Source organism: Pteropus vampyrus, unplaced genomic scaffold (genome assembly GCF_000151845.1).
Source record: "Pteropus vampyrus isolate Shadow unplaced genomic scaffold, Pvam_2.0 Scaffold179, whole genome shotgun sequence".
In the NCBI taxonomy this organism is placed as follows: domain Eukaryota; kingdom Metazoa; phylum Chordata; class Mammalia; order Chiroptera; family Pteropodidae; genus Pteropus; species Pteropus vampyrus.
In genome coordinates, this window is record NW_011888960.1 from 715,260 (window position 1) to 736,770 (window position 21,511).

Sequence of the window (21,511 nt, forward strand, 5' to 3'; positions counted from 1 at the left end):
CTTGCATTCCTATGCCAACTTCTATATCTTTCCTTAATATGAGTATTGTGATGTCGTTTCTTCTTTGGGTAAAGTGATAGGAGTTTTAGACAATGTCGAAAACCCCTAAATATCGTGTTAGAATTTTTTCTATAGAAAACTTTCAGGCACTTGTACTTTATGATGAATACTTCCTCACTGGACACATTACTTCCCATCCCCAAATTATGTATGTCTGTGGCATAATTAAATTCCCAGTGTTTGAAGACATTTTCATATTATCTGCAATTTCTCTGAATGATAAGGTGCCTTGGAAAATGTGAGACAGTCTTTTAAAAGAAATGCAGTAATCATACATTGATTTTAAATGACCCTGTCACACATGAAAACAAATCAGATTGTTGCTCTTAATGAGCTTTTCAATTTACTATTCAGTAGATCAGATAAGTGGATTTAAGAGGTAATGATCCTGTTTAGTACTCAAGCTTGACTGTCAGATCCTAGTAGTGGAGAGAAATCCCTAGGGACAAAAGCGTTGACACAGTTCTAGATGGGATAATGGGAATCAAAGCTAATGGATGATAAAAGGAATGGTGCAAGTTACAAGGATAATTGTGGATTAAAGCACTGCCATGTGTCAATGTTGACTGTTTTTTCTAGTATCTTATTGGGTCAGATCTGATGCTTTGAGAAACTGTTTTGACAGCAGAGCACAGCAGACCCACCTGCCTAGCCGTCCCCTTTCTCGAACGCCAGGAACACAACAGAAAGCTTCCTCGTGAGAACTATCCATTTTCAAAATATTTTTTAACGTTCAAATTGTCTTAAACGTTTAAGATCTCATTTTAGTTATTATATTTTTATTATTCACTGTGATTTGGGTAAAATCAAAATCAGAGTAATTCTGAGCTTTGCCATAAAAAAATAGCATTTATAAAGTCTCAAAAATATAAAATCTGATTTTACAAAAACACGATGCAGGATAGCGGGGGAGATGGACACCAGAACAGTTACAGTGTGAAAAGTGCCACGATAGAATAATGGACCAGACGCTGTGGAAACACAGGCGAGTTCAACTCCCTGTGCCCGGGAGGGCAAGGAGGGCTTCAGAGAGATGACCCTTCAGTGGGGATCGGGGAAGAGGAGGAAGAGGCTGATTCAGGCCGAATGAACAGCACATGAACTCAGAGATCCGAAATTGCACGAGAAGCCTGTCATCCAGCAGCGTCTCCTCGTGGCTTCGGGTTGGAGGGAACCGTAGAAGATGAGAAGTAGGTTGGGGTCAAGCTGTGAAGGGCCTCGTATGCCATTAATCATGTCAATATCACATTCTCCAAGGGACCCAATCCCCAGGGGCGCCCACCCCCGAGAGACGTTTTGGATCGTGGCGAGATGGGGGAACTTGCCTTTCTACATAGCGTTCTTCTTTGAGCCTTCTGTGTGCTTGAAGGTTTCTAATCACCGAGGCTTGGTGGGAACTAACTTTCCTGGGCTCTCCCTTCCCCTCTTCTCCCCAGACATCTTACAGACACAGTGATGGCTGCAGTCTTACAGAGATGAAGAAGGCCTTCTCCCCTGAGCAGTCACAGACACAGTCATCGAAATGCTTTTCTGTAGGGCTCGGAAGTCAGCGTAAGAAGCAACAGGAAGTCGAATCTCAGTCTTGCTTTCTTTCTCTCCCCCAGCCTTTCCCCTGCACCCTCTGCTCCCTCCTGCCTTTTCTCGTCCTCTCTGCTCGCTCCTCCTCCTTTCCGGCTTTGTCTGTCTGATTGACTCTGCCAGCCTGAGGAGCTTTTGGCCATAGGACTTAGGTCAAACTCTTGGAACACAAGTTTGTGGTTTAAAAAGTGTTTCAATCCGAACATGAGACCTTTGCAATGGCCAGCTTTCCTCCCCTGTATAAATAACCGTCTGGCCCTGTGATTTCTTTCCCACCTTCATGATCTGTGGCAGTATATCAAGCTGTTGTTTTCTTAGGAAAAACAAAAGGCACAAGCAGGGAAGGGGAAGTCGCCATACCGTAGGAAGTAGGCAGATCAGGAGAAAGTGAGAAAACACAATCACAGGGGATCAAGTCACCGAAGAGAAACCCCATGCAGCTGGTGTCTGGCAGGGAGAACCTGGAATCACACCAGAGCATAAGGGAGTATGGAGGTGTCGACCCACCTCTCAGCTCTGCCAGGCTAGTAGGGAGTATTCCATTGGCTGCCAGCGGCATTTCCCCACTCGAAGTGGGATACGTGTTTATAAGCTCAAGTGGCTTGGGTTGGGACTGACATGTCGTACCCCAAACTCTGCAACCAGCACTCCCTGAGTGGAAGCGTAGCGGATGCCCAGCCCTGCATCCCCAGCGGAGAGCTCCTGAGCCTGGGGTTTCACTTCCAGCATGGAAAGTAAGACCTATCTCTATATTTTGGGGGAGATTAATTGAGAGATGTTTGAGGAGAATTTCTGTAAATTCTTTAACTTTCTTTTATTTTTGAAATCCTTTTTGTAAATAAGTGCCTAAGTAATCCTGGTTTATATGGTGATTTACTGAATTCTGGAATGGATGAAAAATTTTGAATGTTGGAATTCCTTTTATTGAAGGAATCCGCTTCCTGGCCCTTCATATGCATCCTCCCATCTCGGAGAAAAGGGAAGTTGATCACTGAGAACATAAATTTTTATGGAGTGTATTAGGAGTAAAATGAGTATGTGAGTGCGGCTGGAATGTATTTCAAAATAAGAGAGGTGCTTCCTGGAAGAAAAAGAGGGCAAATGTTTACAATTCTAAACATTTTTAATTTGCTCCCTTCACCCTTACCGTGGATGCAGCAATACGTTAAATCTTACTTTTGTTCAATTTGATAGTCTCTTGAAAACGTATGTTAATGATAAAGCTTTTAACAATTAAATGTTTTCATGCAGGTGTACGCTCGTATGTCAGAAGTTTTAGGAATAACAGATGACAACCATGTTCTAGAAACGTTCATGACGAAAATGTGAGTCCTGCTTTGGTTCTTTGATTTTTTTGTTGTTGTTTTTGTTGGTTTGAATCCGATAGATCCCTTTACTGTGTTTGAATTTCTTTGTAAATATTATTTTTGAATGAAAACTTGAAATGGTTTAGTTCTTAGAATGGTGGCATGCTTCTTAATTGAAAGTTAATGTCTCATATTTAAAGTTTACCATCCAGAAGACATTGTTATTTGTCAGGATGTCTATTCAACTGCAGTATGTCACATCAAAACACAGTTTTCAAAAGTTTACAGACTGGCTCTTCAGATCAATTGGGCAGCATTTTCGTTAATTAAAAAGAAAGTACCCAGTTTCAAAGACCAACTGAAGAGATTATTGCAAATTGGAATTGTGGAGAGAGGTTCGATGGCCTTAAGACAGGGCAGTCATCGATTGCAGCAGGCACCTGTGGCTATAAGAGACGTCCATGAAAACTGAATTCTCCTTATAATATTAGCAGAATTGACTAGTTTCCAGCCATAGACTCCACTTTGTACACTCAGCCTAAACGCGTATGCCTTCACTTGGCATCCCACCTTATCTGTGCAGTCGGCGGACAGCACTGTCTGGTTCATAGAGAATGAAGCTAGATAAACAATCACGATTCTAAGAAGACAATTTTGGAGCCACGAGTTGGGTAGATCGTTTCTTGGTAACTGCGAACCTCTGTTCGACTTCCTGTGTAACTCCCGTCACTCTCTAATATTTTTGTTTTAGATACATACTTAATATGTCTCTCATGAAAGACTTTATTTACGAAACTAAACTCATACAATTACATACCATTTGGAGAGTAGTGTTCATTGTCCATGGATTGTATATCATGTTGGATGTGCTGTAAAAAGAATAGATTGGAACATGTTCCACTGTGTCTTGCGGTTCGGGTCATCTCACTTCTGGGAATGTATGTGTATTTCCATGTTCTCCCCATACAAGAAAATAACTTACTTATAATTAAAAACTTCTTTTTTATATTTAGTGTTACCAACCTTAAATACTGGGGAAGATGTGAGCCTGTCATTTCAAGGACCCTTCAGTTCCTAAATGACCTTTCTGTTGGATATCCTTTTTACTATAAATCTACTAATATATATAAAGAACCTGACAAGTGAATTCTATTGGCCAGGTATTTTCTTGTTTATAATTTTTGCAAGTTTTTTTTTTTTTTAAATAAAAGCCTTATCTATAAATGCATATTTTTGAAAGATTTATATTGGCTACTTACTGTACTATAAAGCATTTTTTCTAGTCACAGTGAATTTATATGGATATATCGATTCCTAACTAATTAAAGCTACCTTTATACCCACCCAGGTTAATAAATTGTTATATAAGAAAGTATGCAACCACATGTGTTTTCTCGTCCATGATTTTTCATAATTTTTAGGACATTCTCATTTTAAAAGAAAACATTTAACTAATTTTAAGAAGATCAGAATGTCCTACTTTATAAAAACTGAATTCCTAAGAGTAAATACATCCTCAGTATTCTTAACTGAGAAGAATATTATTTTCATTAGTTAAGAGACACAAAGGAGTAATAGGTAGAAAAATTTAAGTTTTTTGAATACTTCTTTGATTATCGGTCCCACCAAGTAAACATCTTATTTACTCTAAAGTAAGATTTTCCATTACATTAAATATTTCGTTTTCTCTCATTAGCAGATTTTTAAAATCTAAGACCTGAATCATCTTCTCCTATTAGGTTATAATTAATAATACCGTCATGTTTCTACCAATGAGAGAAAAGCATGTAGATTGTCTTTCATACGTTAGCTATCAGCTCTATAGGAGTTGTGAAAAATAAATGTTGCTTTAGTTAACCACTAAGATTAGCTGATATTTTAATATGAAGACAACATTCTGAAAATGGGTGGCGTTGGATAGAAATCTTTAATCTTCACTTCAGGAATATGTTTGTATTAGTTAACTTTAAAATTGTGTTCCTTGGCAAACCATAAAAGATTTCCAAAGTATTAGACACCCACTTTTGTGCTGGAATTTAATATGCAACTTTTTATTGGAAAATAATCGTCCTTGTCTGGCAAAATCCACCATGCAATATTTCTGTTAGTAGGTATAATGCAATAAAGACAGGGAGGGCTATTTATCACTACAAATTTTGAGGATTTCAGGATTCTTTTTATTATTTTAATATATTTCTTTGATATTAAATCAGAAAAATGATAAATTACACCTGTCCGGGCTGTTTTTCCTTTTTAGTGGAAAGTGATGTACAACCCAATTCCAGTGGTCATTTTGGCTTTTTAAGTTATGTATTTTTTCTTATTAAAAAAAAAAACTCAAACTATATTTTTTTTAATAATAATGCTGAAGTACTCTTCATTTCTAACATATGAAGTGGTTTATAAGTACTTCCTAGTATTGCAAACTCTGGCCTTTTCACAATCAATTACTTTGAGAGCATCTTATCTGGAAAGATGCCTATGTTATTTTATAGCGCATATCTATTGTTTAGATTTCCTCTTTTTTTTAATGTTGAAATTGAGATCTGATATAAAATTCATTTGATTTATATTTTTAGTATAATTTCTATAATGCTTAATTTATTTCTCTGCTATTTAAGATCTTTTTCCTATCACCTTATATTTTGTAGGTCTTCTTTAATCCTAAAATTATGACCTTTCGTTTTACAAGCTGTTTATTGCTTTTGAGCATTTCTCAAAGTTAATAAAAAATGATATTTTCAGAAAACTTATTAGATAAAAGTTTAAAAGCTCTAACATTTTAAACTGAGGGATACGAATGGTTTCAACCTGGGTACGTTGATTTATATTTTTTAACAATTATTTCAGGTTTGCATATTTAGAAATATATATTAGCTCAATTTGATTTCAGTGCTCAGTTATTTGAATTATAAATCATTATGTCCCTTCTAGCTGATCAGTCATGAAATATCTTTGAATTCATTTGCATAATGGAATATGTGAGTGGTGTATCTGTTTCAGTGCAGTCGCTGGTTACCTAATGCGTGTTTTGTTTCCAATCGATTTCTTTATTATGTGTTTTTAAATCTCAATTTTAAATCATTACCTTATTTCTGTGTTAAAAATAAGATGGCTTTCTTCAGCAGTAGAAACAGTTATGCAGGATAAAAATCATCACCAGTTGACCCCACTAATGTAAATCCGTTTATAGATTGATATTTTTAACATATGTATTTAAAATATTAGTAACAAATAAGTAAAAAAAACGTGTCATTTTACCATAAAGTTTTTAAATGTTACTTATGACTTTATAATGCATGTCTTCATACTTGCTGGTTCTTTTTTTTCTATAATTATCGTACTCAGTGTTTATGGTTCTCAAAGCCAGTCTCTGAACTTTCCTGTTCTTGTTTCTGACTCGTTTGGAAATTTAAATCGTAAAAGGTCCTCATTTTTAGGAAGTGCTACCAAAGCCTCCTGTTTACTTTTCCTAAGGCATGGGTCTCAAACGTTAGTTCTGCTCATCAGAATCGGTAGCGTGCTTGTTAAAATGGAGATTGCTAGACCTCACCTCCAGAGTTTATATTTTAGGAGGTGTTAGACTGAGGCCTGAGAATTTGCATTTTCAGCGAGTCTCACGTGGCGCTGATGGCTCAGGGACCGTACTTTGGGAACGTGTGCCATAAGGTGATTAGAAAATAGAACAGGATGTCTTAAACAGAAGAGCCAGGGCCTTCTCCCACAGGCATTTCCCCACAGGACTTGGTCTTCGCCAGGAAAAGGCAGACTTGGCCCTAAGTAATAATGTACTACGGGAGGGGGCTGCCGTTAGGTGCAGCCCTGGATTTTTACTGCAGAGAGCCTATCCCATTTCATTCCCAAGGTTTCTGCTTGCCAAATTAGAAGTTTTCCAAATCGTTAGGACTACTGTAATTTTAAAATCGAGTGGCCTTTCGGAGAGAAAGTTTATGTTTTCCCAACAAATTCATTACACGGGGCATATAAGAAACATTTAGCAAATCCATCTGAGTAACTTTGTAGTATACTCTTTAAATTTCCAAGCCTCATTTCAGGAATTCCGGATTCCAGAAGCTCTTTCCGACAGGTACAGACTTGAGCCAGCTGTGCCCTGGGGCAGCTTCCCCAGCCAGGTTTGAGGCTCCTTCTCCGCCTTTGAAATGTTTTCCAGTCAGAAATTCTGGTTTCCAGCTAACTGGGAAAGGGACGAGATTGTTCCAGTGAGTCAAACAAGGAAGCAGCTGGGAAAACCGGCAAGAATAAGGGTCGTACGAAGCTGCCAAAATAAACTTGCTTATGTTAAATGCTACGAGGGAAGAAGGGGTGAGAGTTCATCTGAAATTCTGAGTTTTTTTATTAATCTTATTTCATTTTTCCTCCTGAAAAATAATTGATCAGTATTTCTACTGCAATTCCTTACTTTACTCAAATTTATAGCAGAACATGTCTCACTTTGGGTTTCAGATGGATAATAATGAGAAATTTCATTTTCTCTTAGGCCCTCTGTTGGTAGTTGACCTTATTACATCATCCTCAAAGGTGTAAGAAAACCCCAAAATATCTTTAAGCTTTTTCAAACAGATGCCATAAAAGAGCTCTACGTTAATTCACGAAATTATCCAAACTCATGTTTGCTCTGCTGTCACTGTCAACGTCAGCAATTCTTGGGATCAATAACCTCTCCATATTATCGGAAGACCACTTAACGTAATTCGCGGGGCCCAGCGCACGGTGAAAGTGTGGCGTGCCTTGTTCCTAAATGACTTAAGAATTTCAAGACCTCAACGGCAGAGCACTGAGCCGAGGGCAGGGCCCTGTGCAAGTGGACAGCTCACACACCCATGACGCTGGCCCGGGTTCAGAAATAATGCCCTCCCTTTGGCTTCAGACTAACCCTCTAAGACTTTGAGACTATCTCCTGCGTTCCTGTATACCAGGATTTGGCGAATGTAGTTCCTATCCACACGCACCGTAAATCTATCTATTAGTTTATTTCTGTTGTTTTCATTTTTGCAAGTCAGAGAGGCTTATTTTCTGTGCAAGCTACTCGATCACCATGAGGATTTTATTCTTTAACCCCAAAACTCTTCCAGTTTCGTTTGTCTTTTTGTCCTTGCTTGTTTAAGTGCAGTAACTAGAACTGCATCCTTATTTAGATTTAACATTGAGTAAGAATAAAATAGTGATTTTTAAATTTAATTCCATACTCAATGATTAGCTTCATCTTACTTACCTCTTCAATTCAGCAAGTGTTAATTAAGCACTTGCTCAGTACAGGGCAGAAGGACAAATGAGACATAGATCCCGCCTTCACAGGTTTTCAAATTCTAACAGAATTGGTCCTAATTCCAGACTTCCTTTCCTATATTTCTCCTTCGAGCTCAAAAAAGTCCAATGTATTAATAATAGAGTTTCTTCTTTTTTAAAAATTTAACTCAAATAAGTTACATATTAATGTTCTGAACATCTACACATTAAACATAATGTGAGTTTGTGACATTTTCACATGGCGGCTTTGAGGGAGTTCTTTACTCCCTCAAAGGGAGTAAAGGGCGTTTAGACATAGCTTATATACAAACCATGAAACATACAAGAAATGCGCAAACCAGGCTGCCTCACCCTGTCACTGATCTTCCCACCACTGGGGCGGGAGTCCTGAGTGAGCTGGGTGTCAGGAAAGAGTAGATGATGAGAAATGAAATGAGGGTGAAGGATGGAAGTCAGATCGGGTATGTCCGTTACAGGAAATATTCAGCGATAAACGCTAGTAATTCTGCCTTCGTGAAATAGTGTGAGAGTACTTTGCTTTATTTCAGTGACTATCACCATCTCCAGATGGTTTTGAGAATATTAAATAAAACTAGTTCCAGCATACATCCCTCAGGCATACTTCTATTAACATTTCTCATCAAAAGAAGTGTTGATCTATTTTTTTGTTTTCTGTCTCTATCATCCATGGAAAAGTCATCCCATTATTTATCTGCTCTGTGTGTTTTTATACTAGAATCAAGTGTGAGAATCTTTTCCACTCCTCTTCTGTAGCCCCCTTATTCAGATTTTCACTCCGTTCTTTAAATTCTTGCTTCACAAGATTACCTTCCTCGAGTATCGTTTTAATCTGATCACTTCTCTTCTCGAAAGCCCGGAATTACGTCTACCTGCTTCTCAGGTCAAAGTTAAATGATCGATTTGAACTTGAGTCCTTTAACAGTACCTGATTTGTCGAGTTCCCATAACTAGTTCCCTGGTCCACCACTCAGCCACAGCACGTACTTTGTACTTTTCCTTGAGCCAAGGAAATGTCTTTCACCTTCCCCTTGACACCCTGCATCATCTCTCACGGAATCACCACATCTACTGTTCTCATTTGACCCATTGTAACTCAGGTCTCTTTTAAATTTGGGGGTCTTGCCAAGGGCTTAGTAAAGCCATCCCAGAGCAGTTATAATCCTTAGTCATCGTATTAACTGAAAGGACATGAAGAAGTCATTTAATTTCTCTGAGGCTCAGTTTCTTCATCTGTAGAAAGGGAATAGTATCCACCTGTTAGGATTTTGTGAGGATTAAATAAAATAATAAATATATAACAATATGTCTGTGTTATCTAACAAAAAAAAGACACTTAGTACTGCCGACCCTATCACATAGTAGATGCTCACTAAATATTAATTTCCTTCATTTCTAAACTCCACATAGTGGGCATTTGAACATACTGTTCTCCTCTTGTTGTGAGACTAAACCTTTAACTCCTATTCCTTGTGAGTAATTATTGGTATCCCTCAAGATGCTTCATTTGGTTATATCTATTTGGATTTTTTCGTCTAGTAGGGATCATTAGCATAATCCTATTTTTGAAATAACCAAATATTTCAGTAATTACATTTTGTAGCTATCATCTCTCTACGGTAATTTCCAACATATAATTTTCTTATCCATGAACTTTCTTCTATCATCAAGGTCTAATTCTGTCTGCAAAAACTATTTGTAAACATGTATGGCTTTTAAAAATTGCCCGGATCAGTACCATCATCCACCCCCTTGTACTTAGTGAATATCATATATCTATTACACTGATTTTCAAATAGAAATTTCTTCACATTCTAACACTTCTGTAAATAAGATGTTACAACGGGTGGTATTTTTAAACACTTTTTCTTAGTAGCACGTAAAATCATGTTTTTTTATAATTAGTGGTGGTGTAGGTTTGATGAAATATGGTAGATACTTAGTAAAGGCTTGACACCATGAATCGAAGTGACCCTCGGTGCTACTGTACCCATCAGCTACTAAATTAATTAAAGTATGGGGTAGTGCTGTAACTTAAGGAACCAGTTCATTCCAAATTTAGTTCTCTTCCTTCCTAGAGGATGCAGGTATTCAGAATTTCCCACCACCTGTAAGATACACCATTTTTTCACCTTCTTCTTGCTTTTCTCCTGTGGTTCCGCTGGCTATCAATAAGCCCACCTTCACCTTCCTGAGTATTTTCATAACCACATGGGTATAGAAAGGAATTTTCTGGGAAATTGTGTTACGTGAGTAGATATCGGGCAGGACTGAGTTTGCTGGATTTGATGAATTGGTTCCCGCCTAAAAGAACAGTTTCCCGGTCCCTCTGGGACCACTTCCGGTTTCCGTTGTCTCTCAAGAAGCTAGCAATCTCTGTAGAATCACTGCCCTGTCTAAAATCAAATAGATACGATGTGACCTAGTGATAAGAGCTTATACTTTACAGTCAGACAGACTTGGGTTTGAATCTTGGTTCTACCGTTTCCATGTCTGTGTGTGACCCTTCCCGAACTCTCTCTCACCGCTCTACGCTGCTACTGTTAACCACCATTCCACGTGGACTGTTACGAGCCGTCCTGAACGCCACCCGACTAAAACACTCCCGCCCAGCTAAAACGGTGCGACTTCTGAGAACCCTCATCTCTTAGACAAGATAAGATGAAAGAATAAAGATCATAAGGTGATGGAGCCATCTGCCTTTTACTCAAACATCGCAGGCCCTCTTAAGGACCATAGCTGGCTTGGAATTGAACTCCGATAAGGGAATGTAAATGTTCCGATGAACTTTCATTTTTTTCCTTATTGAGAAAAAAAGGTAAAGATTTATTCTTAATCCTTGTTTTCTTTAGAATGTAATTAAAAGGCAGTGAGGCTGGCCGTGGTACAGAGTGCACAGATGCAGTTGTACAGAAAATGTGTCTTTGGCAGATGAGATTCTTCCTGTGAATGTTCTGTTTATTGCTACCATAAATATTCTAGTGTCAAAACATGACTCGCTGTTTATTAGCAGCACTGACGGCAAGGTTCCTATTAATGGCAGTATTCTTATTACCCATAGACCCTGTCACTTCTAACTTTGAAATTCTAAGACAATTGTATTTGGTAATTACTTAAGATATTTCTTAGTTTATTGATCCCGACCATGTTTAACTGAGTGAAGTTTGAGTGGCAGTTCTTCTGCTCAGTGATTTGCACTGGGAAAAATCGTCAAATCTGCATCTTTGCAGGGAAAGAAAGACCTGGTACCTATCAGCCCCGATCTTGTTGCCCAGCAGCCTGCCACAAACACACAGTTCATAGAGCACCTGCTGAGAACACCCACTGAGAGCACCCACTGAGTGCAGTGCCCTGAGGAAGTGTGTAGAGGGAGACCCTGCCTCTAGAAAGCTTACCGTCTCATGGAGGTGGGCCAGGTAGACACGCTCGCTGTGCCGCTCGAATGGCTGCTTTAAAGTCAAAGAGACTCGAATCTAAATCATACGAATCGTTTACTCGTGGAAAGTTTCACTTAAGTTTTTTTGAGTTTGTTTCCTCATCTGAAAAATGGAAGCGATACTGCCTATCTCGTAGGATTGTTAGAATTGACTTTGCAATTAGTAAACATTCTGTAAACATCAGTCCTCTGCATTTTCGTGTCTTCCTCCCTGATTTATAACTGGCACAATCATTTTCATCATCCGAGCCTCACAGCAGTTCTGTAAGGTAGATAGCTTGAGTGTAGGGCTCATCCTCACCTTGTTGGAGAGGGAAACCAGGGCTCAGAGTGGCTGAGTATAGTACTCAGACTCAGCCAGCTGTTTGGTGTAGGGAAGCCAAAAGCCTGGTTCCAGTGTGCCTTCTACTCTTTACATGCACACCTGAGTGACCAGAGTTCAGAGCTAGACTTCTCAATGCCCCCGTACAGAGGCAATCCCAGAGTTCTGTATTTGGAGACGATGTGAAAGAAAGAGCCAGCGTTTTCTTTGGAAACGTGAAAGGCGCCATGTAAGGCTATGATCGCCTGCAAGAGAAGTATGAGCGAGTATGCAGGGATGACCAAGAGAGGCCCTGGCTGCAGTAGAAAACACGCGACGGGGGTAAAGTAAAAGAAAGGGGTGTTTAGAAACCGAATAGATGTTCTTAGAGCCCACATCAGCCCTTCTTTGATGACGGCATTAACCAGAAATTATTTAGGCCACGTGAGCCCGTTTATGACTTCTCAACGTTATTCTCATTCTGAGTCAAAGTGCCCAGGTCATAATGCGATGCAGTAGAAAGTGGAATCGGACCCCACTCCGAGGCTCTGCACCGTCAATCCACAGCTGTGTCATCTGGGACAAGCAACTTAATTCAATGAGTGCTTGTTTTCTTATCTATGAATTAGAAATCATAAACACTATTTAACAGTGTAATTGTCAAGATGAGGTGAGTTAACAAATATGTCTTGCACCTAGTAGGGAGTTAAGAAATATTAGGTTCTCTATTGGGTCCTCTCAGCCTGTCCTCTAAAACTGTGACGTGCAATCTGCCACATCCCCCTCATTGTGTTCTGATCTTCATCTGAAGCAGAATTTTCCTAGATTTCTACTAACTGAGCTCCTTGTCTCTTAGAATTGAAAATTTTTCTTTTTTGATAACCTATTGTGGATCTTTTATAATTATTTTATTATACAATAATATTAAGTGGAAAGAAGTTCTCACATTACACCCCAAATGTAAAAAAGGTCAGTTTTAATTTTCCGCTATGAAGGCTTTAATAGTAAAGAAGTTTTTATCTTAATTATAAGATTCATTCTTTCCTTCCATAACTAGAACATGTATAGGCTAGGAAAAGTAATTGCACTGGTTAATAATGGATTATCGTTCTTAATAGCATGAAGGACTTTTCTATAGGAATACTCTTTAGAAATAATATTTGTTCTTCATAAATAGAAATTAATGCCATTATAGTTCGGCGTTATTTTGTGATTTATTACCTATTGATAAGAGTTCTATTTCCCCAGATTCCTTAACTTCTATTACCTATATTCTTTTAAAAAAGCTCGTGAAGATAGATGCCGTGAAATTTATGCTAAAAAATCACACGGTAAGTCTCATTTGCTTTAATGAATGACTAGAATGTTCCGGGTCATTTAGATAAAGTATTAGTAACTGTGGATGCTCTTTTGTTTTTATCAGAGTGAACACTTCCCCTTCCTGGGCATCAGTGACAGGTACAGTCTCAGTGACTTCAGGTGTCGAACAACCTTCTACACAGCCCTCACTCGCCTGCTCATGGTAGATCTAGGTAAGGTTAATAACTTAAGCTTGCTTAATAAGGGATCGACAGTACATTCGTGTGGATAAAGAAGTGAAATTCTAGTGAGTACCACATTTAATTGATTGGAATTTGCCAACTCCAGCAGTTTTCTACGACTTTCTAAGATTTGAGCATTCACTCGTTAGCGTCGGGGCCAAAAGACAAATCTTTACTTTAGGTGGTATTTTTCACTTCAGATAGCACTTGCACTAATTCTTTACCTTAAAATTTATTTTCCGGGTATCTTTTAATACATTAATTTTACTGCCGCGAATCCAGGAATGAGCTTAAAGACAGGAAAGCTTTACACAGAAAGATTTTCTTTGTGATGATGTTTAATATAGAGAAAAAATAGAAACAATATAGATGTCCAACATAGGGAATTGTAAAATTAGTCACACCCACTCGATGGAATAGTGTGTGGTCATTAAAATTATGATTTAAAAATAATGCAAGATATGAAATTTCCTGGTATAATAGTAGAAAAGGCAAGGGGCAACATATCAAAAAAAGACGCAGATGAAATTCTTCAAAAATGTTAAATATTGTCTTTGGGTAGTTGGCTAGAGGTCACCTTTCCTCGTTTCTGATTGTTTGAATTTTTCTTTAATACTTATGCAATGGGAAAAATAGACTTGAATTTTTTTTTATTGAAAAGCCGAGGTTGGCCAGGAGTCTCCACAGGTAGACAGCCCCTTAGACAGGCACTTACACCTCTCTGTGGTGCCCGCATTACTCTGGGTCTCCGTTTTCCTTTATGTTTGAATATCGCAGGTTAAATTAATCATTTTGTAGACACGTGAGAGTTTAGTCAATGACGATATCATCCTTAGAGAATATACTACTGATGATACTTTTTTCTTCCTCTCTCTTGTGATGTATTGATTGATCCATCAACTTAAATACGAATTTTTAAAATGTGATCCTTCAAAAGGAAAGAGGATAAATAATTTTATCTTGCATATAAAAGGCATTGAACCTTGTAATGGAAAGATGACCAAACCCCTCTCTGCTCCACTCTTGTATTATTTTTGTGCATTTCAACAGAAGAAAATTAGCATAAAGACAAACAGCCAAAAGTTGAGGGAAATGCAACTAGAATGATTAAAGAGCTTAGCAGGATTGATTTCGAAGGAAAGATTAAAAGAACCATGTATGTATAACTTGGCTAAGTGACAACTAGGGCTCGAGGCAAAGAGAACTGTCTATAAATATTTGAAGAGTGTAAACCAGGCGTGCAAAACCCAATCATCTGCTACCTTAGGCAAGTAGATCTGAGCGACAGCTTTGCATACCGCACACCGGCCTACATTACGTTTTGGCTGCTGCCTTGGAGAGAAGAAGAGCAGCCCAGGTTCTTTGTCATTGTCCTGAAATAAATCATTTAGAGAGCACACTGTGCTGAGCTCTGAGGGCACTACAGAGACCTGGCCATACTGTCCCCTGCCCTCAGCGAGCTTGCCCTCCTCCTTCCCTGTAGTCCGAGCATTAAAGAAGGCCGCGGGGCCCTTGTCTGGACTGAATTTATTCCCGGAGCCTTAGAATTGCTCTTCGAATGATCCTGGCAGACGGAGCGACAGAAATGGGAGACCAAAGTGAAAGAGAACTAGCTGGAGGAGATTTCCTAGAAATTAGCCCCCGACACGCACATCCTCAGGACCTGGCAATGGAAGGGGTCAGGGTCTGTTTTCACATGGGCATCGTAGACAAAAGAACGCGCATGTGTCTGCGGCGGCTTACACCATGGGACCACGGTCACACTCACCAGCGCTGACGGCTGATGGGCCCGACGGTGCCCAAAGGGCCTTGCGCTGCGCATCGCCTCCGCCAAGGCGGCTTCTGTTCTGCGTGGCTCACTGTAAACTCAGGTATGAGAAACCGAGGTAAAAATGTATGAGTTTGAATAATAGGATTTTATTAGTTTTCACCAGGATTAGAGTTCTTTGAAATACTTAACCTGTAACAAGATAAAGTACAAATTGATTTCATTTATTTATTTCTTTTAATTCTTTAATGTCACCACATATTTGACCCCTTTTACCCCACCCACCTCCTCCCTCCCCCATCCCCTCTATAAATTGATTTTTTTTAATTTTTTTTTTTTAAGATAAATGTTTGTTACATTGCAAGCATTTTTTAGATATCTTGTGAGAAACAGAATTGGATATAGATAAAATTAAAAACAATAGCTACCCCACTCATGGAACTTTTACGTTGTTCGGAAAGAGATTCTTTCTTATTTATCAGTGTTTTTCGCTTTTTAAAATGGTGGCAGTCATAAGCATCAAGTGACAGTTCGTGGTGTGTGTTACTGGAGCGTCTTTGCCTTGAGAACCAGAGGGAGCCCCAAATCTGATGAGCTCCCTCGGCGCCCAGACTTCGCCTTTGTCATGTTTTGTAGCACCAGCCCCATTATCTGTTCGCCGTAGGCACTCGGTAAATATTTGGCAAATGAGTGGCACTCACGTGGACGGTAACCAAGACGCCATCCTCACGTCTCCCAGAGTCAGGTCTGCCTGCCAGGCTCTCTCTGGGCGTAGCTTTGACCGGCGGCCTCTCCAAGACAAAGCAGGTGAAATGGCTGGTGACTTCCACCAGTGACTTGCTACACTTGACCACTCTTGTGCTAGATTAGTCGCTTGTGGTGCCTCTATTCAAAGTGTTATTATTTTATAGACGATCATTTGTCGAGTGTTGTTGAAAACAGTTTTATTATTCGAGCCTTTTCTCGCAAACTGGGTCGACTAGAACGTTGTCAGTATTCCCGTATATGTGGTTTTATAGTTTTCTATTGTGTGTTCACTGTCATGGAAACAAGGAAAAAAAGAGATAGTTCTCTTTGCCAAAAGAAGCAGACATCCATGTATTAAATGAAAGAAATAAAAATATCAGGTAATAAGATGCATCCTTCTCAAACTAAATGAAGAAAAATTTAAGGAGGAACTTTTTATAACGATGATTTTTTTGTAAGAATCAAAGAGAAAAAAACACCTAACCAAGCTGCTAGCAAAGCACTAGACGTGATTCTTGGATTGCTAGAAAGCATATTCTAATTCAGTCCTACAAAATAAATTGAATGTTTTGTGTATAAGCCTTGCACATTGGAGTGATTAGAAATTGGGTGTCACATTAATTGATATTTACTTTGAAATGCATTTTGGTTTCGATTCAACAATTTGTGCTTTGTGTGAATTTAATTAGATGCTATGTGCCCCAGGTTGTGTTTCAGATGAAAATGGGGGGTTTTTTGGCAATAAACAGTTGTACTATTTTATCAAATTGCTCCTTGGCTAAACTAGATAAAATGTTCTGCTGAATAAAGAACATAATTGAAAACATTTCATCATCAGAACGATGACGTTTCGTGTTGGCGATGTATTTTTTGTATTCCAAGAAATTATAAATGGAAATGGAAAAATTCCCTTCACGAGATACCTTACAGAAGACAATGGGTGACCGACCACACGTGTATGCATGGTAGCCCTTCCAAAAATCACTTAAAGTTCCTTAGGTTTTTTTTAAATTAACTTCGTCAATCTAATAAACTAAAAGAAAGATAGTATTACCCAAGCCAGTAAATGGAGACCCTCCGGGGAGCTGTTCAGTATAAAATACTGGAATAAATAAAAACCTTCTGTTTTGTTTAATTCGAGTGGAAGTGAATTCAGTTGACAAATATCGGAGAGGCTAGTAAGTGTGGAAAAAAGCTATAACAAGGTTTTTTGTTTTGTGGAGAACTTAGTATTATTAGTTACAAATTCAGTTGTTATCAGCCACAAATTTAGAAGTGTCCAATGTCACCAGTAGTTGTTTTCCCTTGCACCTTTTATGAGTGCACCTTATCTCAAACTCTGAAGATGAGAATCGTGATGATAGAACCTGAGCGAGCAAAGCTTTCCTTAGATGCTCAGACTCTCAGATGCAGTCATATATTTTAATGATCCCAGGGAAGCTAATATTAAAATGGCGTTTATACACATGAAGAGATAGTTCTCTCTATAGGGACGAGGGTAACATAGCATCCATCTACCTTTGTGGCTTATAACGGGTACTTAACACCTAAAGATATCTCTAGCTGGAATTTCAGAAATTTTAAATAACAAGTAAATGCCTTGAATAAAAAAGGAAGAGTATTCTACAAATCGCTAGTAAGGATAGAAGTTAAAAATACAAAGAAGGAGGAAACTTTCCTTTTCTTTAGTAATAATAACTAAGATCTGTTTACAGATTTGTAGTTTTAAAACCACTTTCATATACATTACCCTATTCGATCCTCGTGACAGCCCACACGAGCAGGTACCGTTGCATTGTTCGGCCGTTGGAAAAGTGAGGTGCAGAGATTAGATGTTTTGCCCAGAGTCGGTCATGGGCCCTGTAGCCCTGTGACCACACGTTCTCATTCCTTTTGCTAAGTCGTTACTTCCACCTTTCACATGTTCGATTGATTAGGAAATGTAACTTTTTCTTCTTCATTTTTGTTTGAACTGTTTGGACTGAATGATTGATTCGAGGCTTTGGAGACAGTGAGAAGTAGGGAGAAAGGTTACTTTCCCAGCTTCTATCAAATAAAGATAGATTCACGTTTATTATTTGCCCTATATAGGTATATTATATTTCCATGGTCAGCGAAAGTCAAATGCAGTTTTTAAAATTTGTCCTTATGTCTAATAATTGGCCAAAGCGTATTTCTTTTGATGAATAAAGAAACGCAAAAGATATCCCAGGAGGATTTAGCAAGGGAGAAGCTTGATCAGAAGCAGCTAATGTTCTGATAGATAAGAAGAATACACCCATCTATCACCCGTGTCCATGACTTGGCAAAGACAGTCTGGAAAATAGACGTGGGGGGCGGGGGGTGGGAGTGGGCAATAAGGGGTAAAGAAGCAGCTGGAAATACTTAGAATCTATAATGAGATAATTAAGACTAATTAGCTGGCCCTGTAGGCAGAAAGCAGCCCATTAAGTCCAGATCCAGTTTTAATAACTTACCTGGTTTTGAGGGTACAGTCCAAAGCACCCCAGGGGATGAGGTGCTTCAGGGACGAAACTTTTTAGGGTAGCTTCTTAGGGAAGGAGTACAACAGTCTGCAGCGGGCAATGTATTTTTCTTCTGGGAATTAAAATAAACATTCCGGTTCCCTAGGGAGAGGGATTAAAGGGAGCCTCAATTTTTTTATCTATTAAATGGAGAAATTTACCTTAAAGAGTTGTCACGTGGCTTAAATAAGATAAAGATGTGCAAAAAGGGCCTGGAACAATTTCTGTCGCAAAAGAAGTACTCAGTATATATCACGACACAAATGTTTACTGAATGTACTGTTAGGGACACTGACTGCCACCGGCACCTCCCGACAAGGCAGGTTCGGTGCCCTTGATGCAGCCACCCTGCCTTCAGTACCTGGGCTACTGTTTTCCAAAGGAGCATAAGTCGGCGACACTTCCTGACAGACTGGAATACCATGCTGCCCTGCCTGAAGCCACAAGCCATCTCAAAGCCCGCGAACTCCTAGGCAGTTTAGAGGGAAATGAAAACGAAAACCGAATTCTGGCCCAAGTTAGACAGATCTAGCTAAGCACGTTTCTCAAGGCTTCATCCTGGAACTTCACACGCGCTGTCTGAATGAAGCACTGGGGAAGAGCCGGTGGTGTGGGCCTGGGCCTGTGGGAGTCGCTGGCTCTTCTGACATTACCCGCCGGGACTTGGTTTTGAATGGATTGTTCGTCCTCTTCATTCTCTTTAGTTTGAAACGGAGGCTTCAGGCCCGAACTTTACTGACTGCGTTAGTTTCCTGTTACCACTGTCACGACGTACCACAAAGTCGATGCTAAAATATTACAAATTCCTCATTTTACAGTTCTGGAGGTCGGAGGTCTGAGGTGGGTCTCAGTGGGCTGAGTCAGGGTGTCGGCAGGACGGTGCTGCTCTCTGTAGGCGCTCAGGAGGGACGTGTCCCCTCGCCTGCCCCAGTCCAGAGACGGGCTGCTTCCTGGGCCCGTGGCCCTCTCTCTCCAGCGACATCGGACCAGCGCCTCACGTTGCCAGCTCTCCCTGTCTCCCCGCTAATGCTTTCAAGGACCTTCGTGATTACATCGGACCCCCCCAGATGACCAGGATAACCTTCGATGTCAAAGTCAATTGATTAGCAGCCTTAATGCCCCTTTGTCATAGAATCGAACATCTTCACAGAGTCCAAGGGTTTGGATGTGGACACCTTTGGGGGCCACTACTCAGCCTGCCACACCGACCTATCACCGATGCCAAAGTGTTTCGCGTAATGCTCGTCACGCGGTAAATCCTAGTAACTGCTGGCCACCATCATTTGTCATTACCATAGTTACTTTATTACTTGCTTCTCTTTGGCCACTCCCCGTGTAATCCAGCTGAGGAATTTGAGGAAATGAGAAATTTCACTATTCTGTATACATTTCAAGGGATGGAGATAGGGGAAAGAAACCCAGAGTTTTACTGTTTGTGGTTTTGGATTTTTATTTTTTGAGATTTACATACCATACCATAAAATTTATCCTTTCAAAGTGTACAATTCAGTAGTATTTAGTATATTTAGACTATTCACATAGTTTTACAACCATCATCATCTAATTCCAGAATATTTTCATCGCCCCAGAAAGAAACTCTGTGTCTTCAAGCAGTCACTCCTTCTTAACCCTCCCCGCAGCCCCTGGCAGCCCATAATCTACGTTCCAGCTCTATGGATTTGCCCATTCGAGGCCTTTAATATAAATGGAATCGCATAATATTCTGTCTGGCATAATGTTTTCACGGCCCATTCATATTTTAGCATGTGTCAGCACTTCGTTCCCTTTTACCGCTGACTAATATTCCTTCGTGTAAATATACCATATTATTTATCCATTGATGAATAGTTGATGCACAATTGGGTCGTTTCTGCCTTTTGGCTGTGATGCTAATGCTTCTATGAACATTCGTGTGTAAGTCTTGTGTGGACACAGGCTTTCACTTCTCTTGGGTTTATATCTAGGGGTAGAATTGCTGAGTCACATCACAATTCTGTGGTTAACTTTTTGAGTAACTGCCAAACTTTTCTCCACAGTGGCTGCATCGTATTATACTGGCTGCACTGTTTTACATTCCCACCACTCGAGGTTTTAAATGACACAGAATAACAAATCTAGTGTCCTGCAACTTATCCAAAAGCCAACCTACTGACAGAGTTACTATCGGTATTTTAATGTCACTTCAAAGGAAAAGTATTTGAAACTCAGAAAAAGGAATAGCTTTCTATTGAATCAGATCCTCAGAAATCCAGTGGAGGGAATTAGCTTTGGGTTTTACTTAAAAGCCAAAGAATTTATTATTATTTTAAAATCTGTGCATGACTGAGAACTTACAGTGTTATGTTAATATTTACTTTACTTGATGTCATTGAAAATATTAATCTATAAATGGGCACTTGGCCTTCAAACCAAACAGGTTTCTGGGCCCTCATCTTGTTAGGGAAAAAAAGTCAGATTCAAGTATTATTTATAAAATGATCACATATACATTCGACATACTAAATATATGACTGCATATTTGAATATGACATCATAACACAGATGAGGAAACAGTCTGTAACATGTTGTATAAAGTTGTTCGCATGATGTAAACAGAATTGAGCAGCTTCCCAGCGTGGAGGATACAGCACGTCACGTCGCAGTCACAGAGGAAGCAGTGCTACCTGAAAGGCAAACACTCTTGTCAGAATAAGGCCACCGGTGTCTCGGCGTCGCCTGCCTTAACCTTGAACGACTGCTGAGGAATTTTTCTCCTCACCAGCCACGTTGATTATTCTTCACCCTTTTGGTGCGGCTCCAGACTCAAGATTCCGTGACCCTGACTTGAGCCCCCACCTCTGACACCTTCCACTCCAACAGAGACATGGGGAGAAGAACATGAGATCGGCAGCAAAGCAGATTTGGTTGAGGATCCTAGTTCACTGACATTTTATCAGCCGGAGGATATTGGGCAAATCGCTTA

At 39.5% G+C, this 21,511-nt stretch overlaps 1 protein-coding gene across 1 annotated transcript in view; it reads left to right on the forward strand.

Annotated features, from left to right (window-relative positions):
• RANBP17 (RAN binding protein 17) overlaps positions 1-21,511 on the forward strand; it is a 264,866-nt gene that overhangs the window by 170,559 nt on the left and 72,796 nt on the right. Inside the window, exons 15-18 of the mRNA XM_023537142.1 lie at positions 2,890-2,963; positions 3,959-4,039; positions 13,236-13,299; positions 13,392-13,500. Coding sequence (XP_023392910.1) covers positions 2,890-2,963; positions 3,959-4,039; positions 13,236-13,299; positions 13,392-13,500 — 328 coding nt within the window. The remainder of the gene's footprint in view (positions 1-2,889; positions 2,964-3,958; positions 4,040-13,235; positions 13,300-13,391; positions 13,501-21,511) is intronic.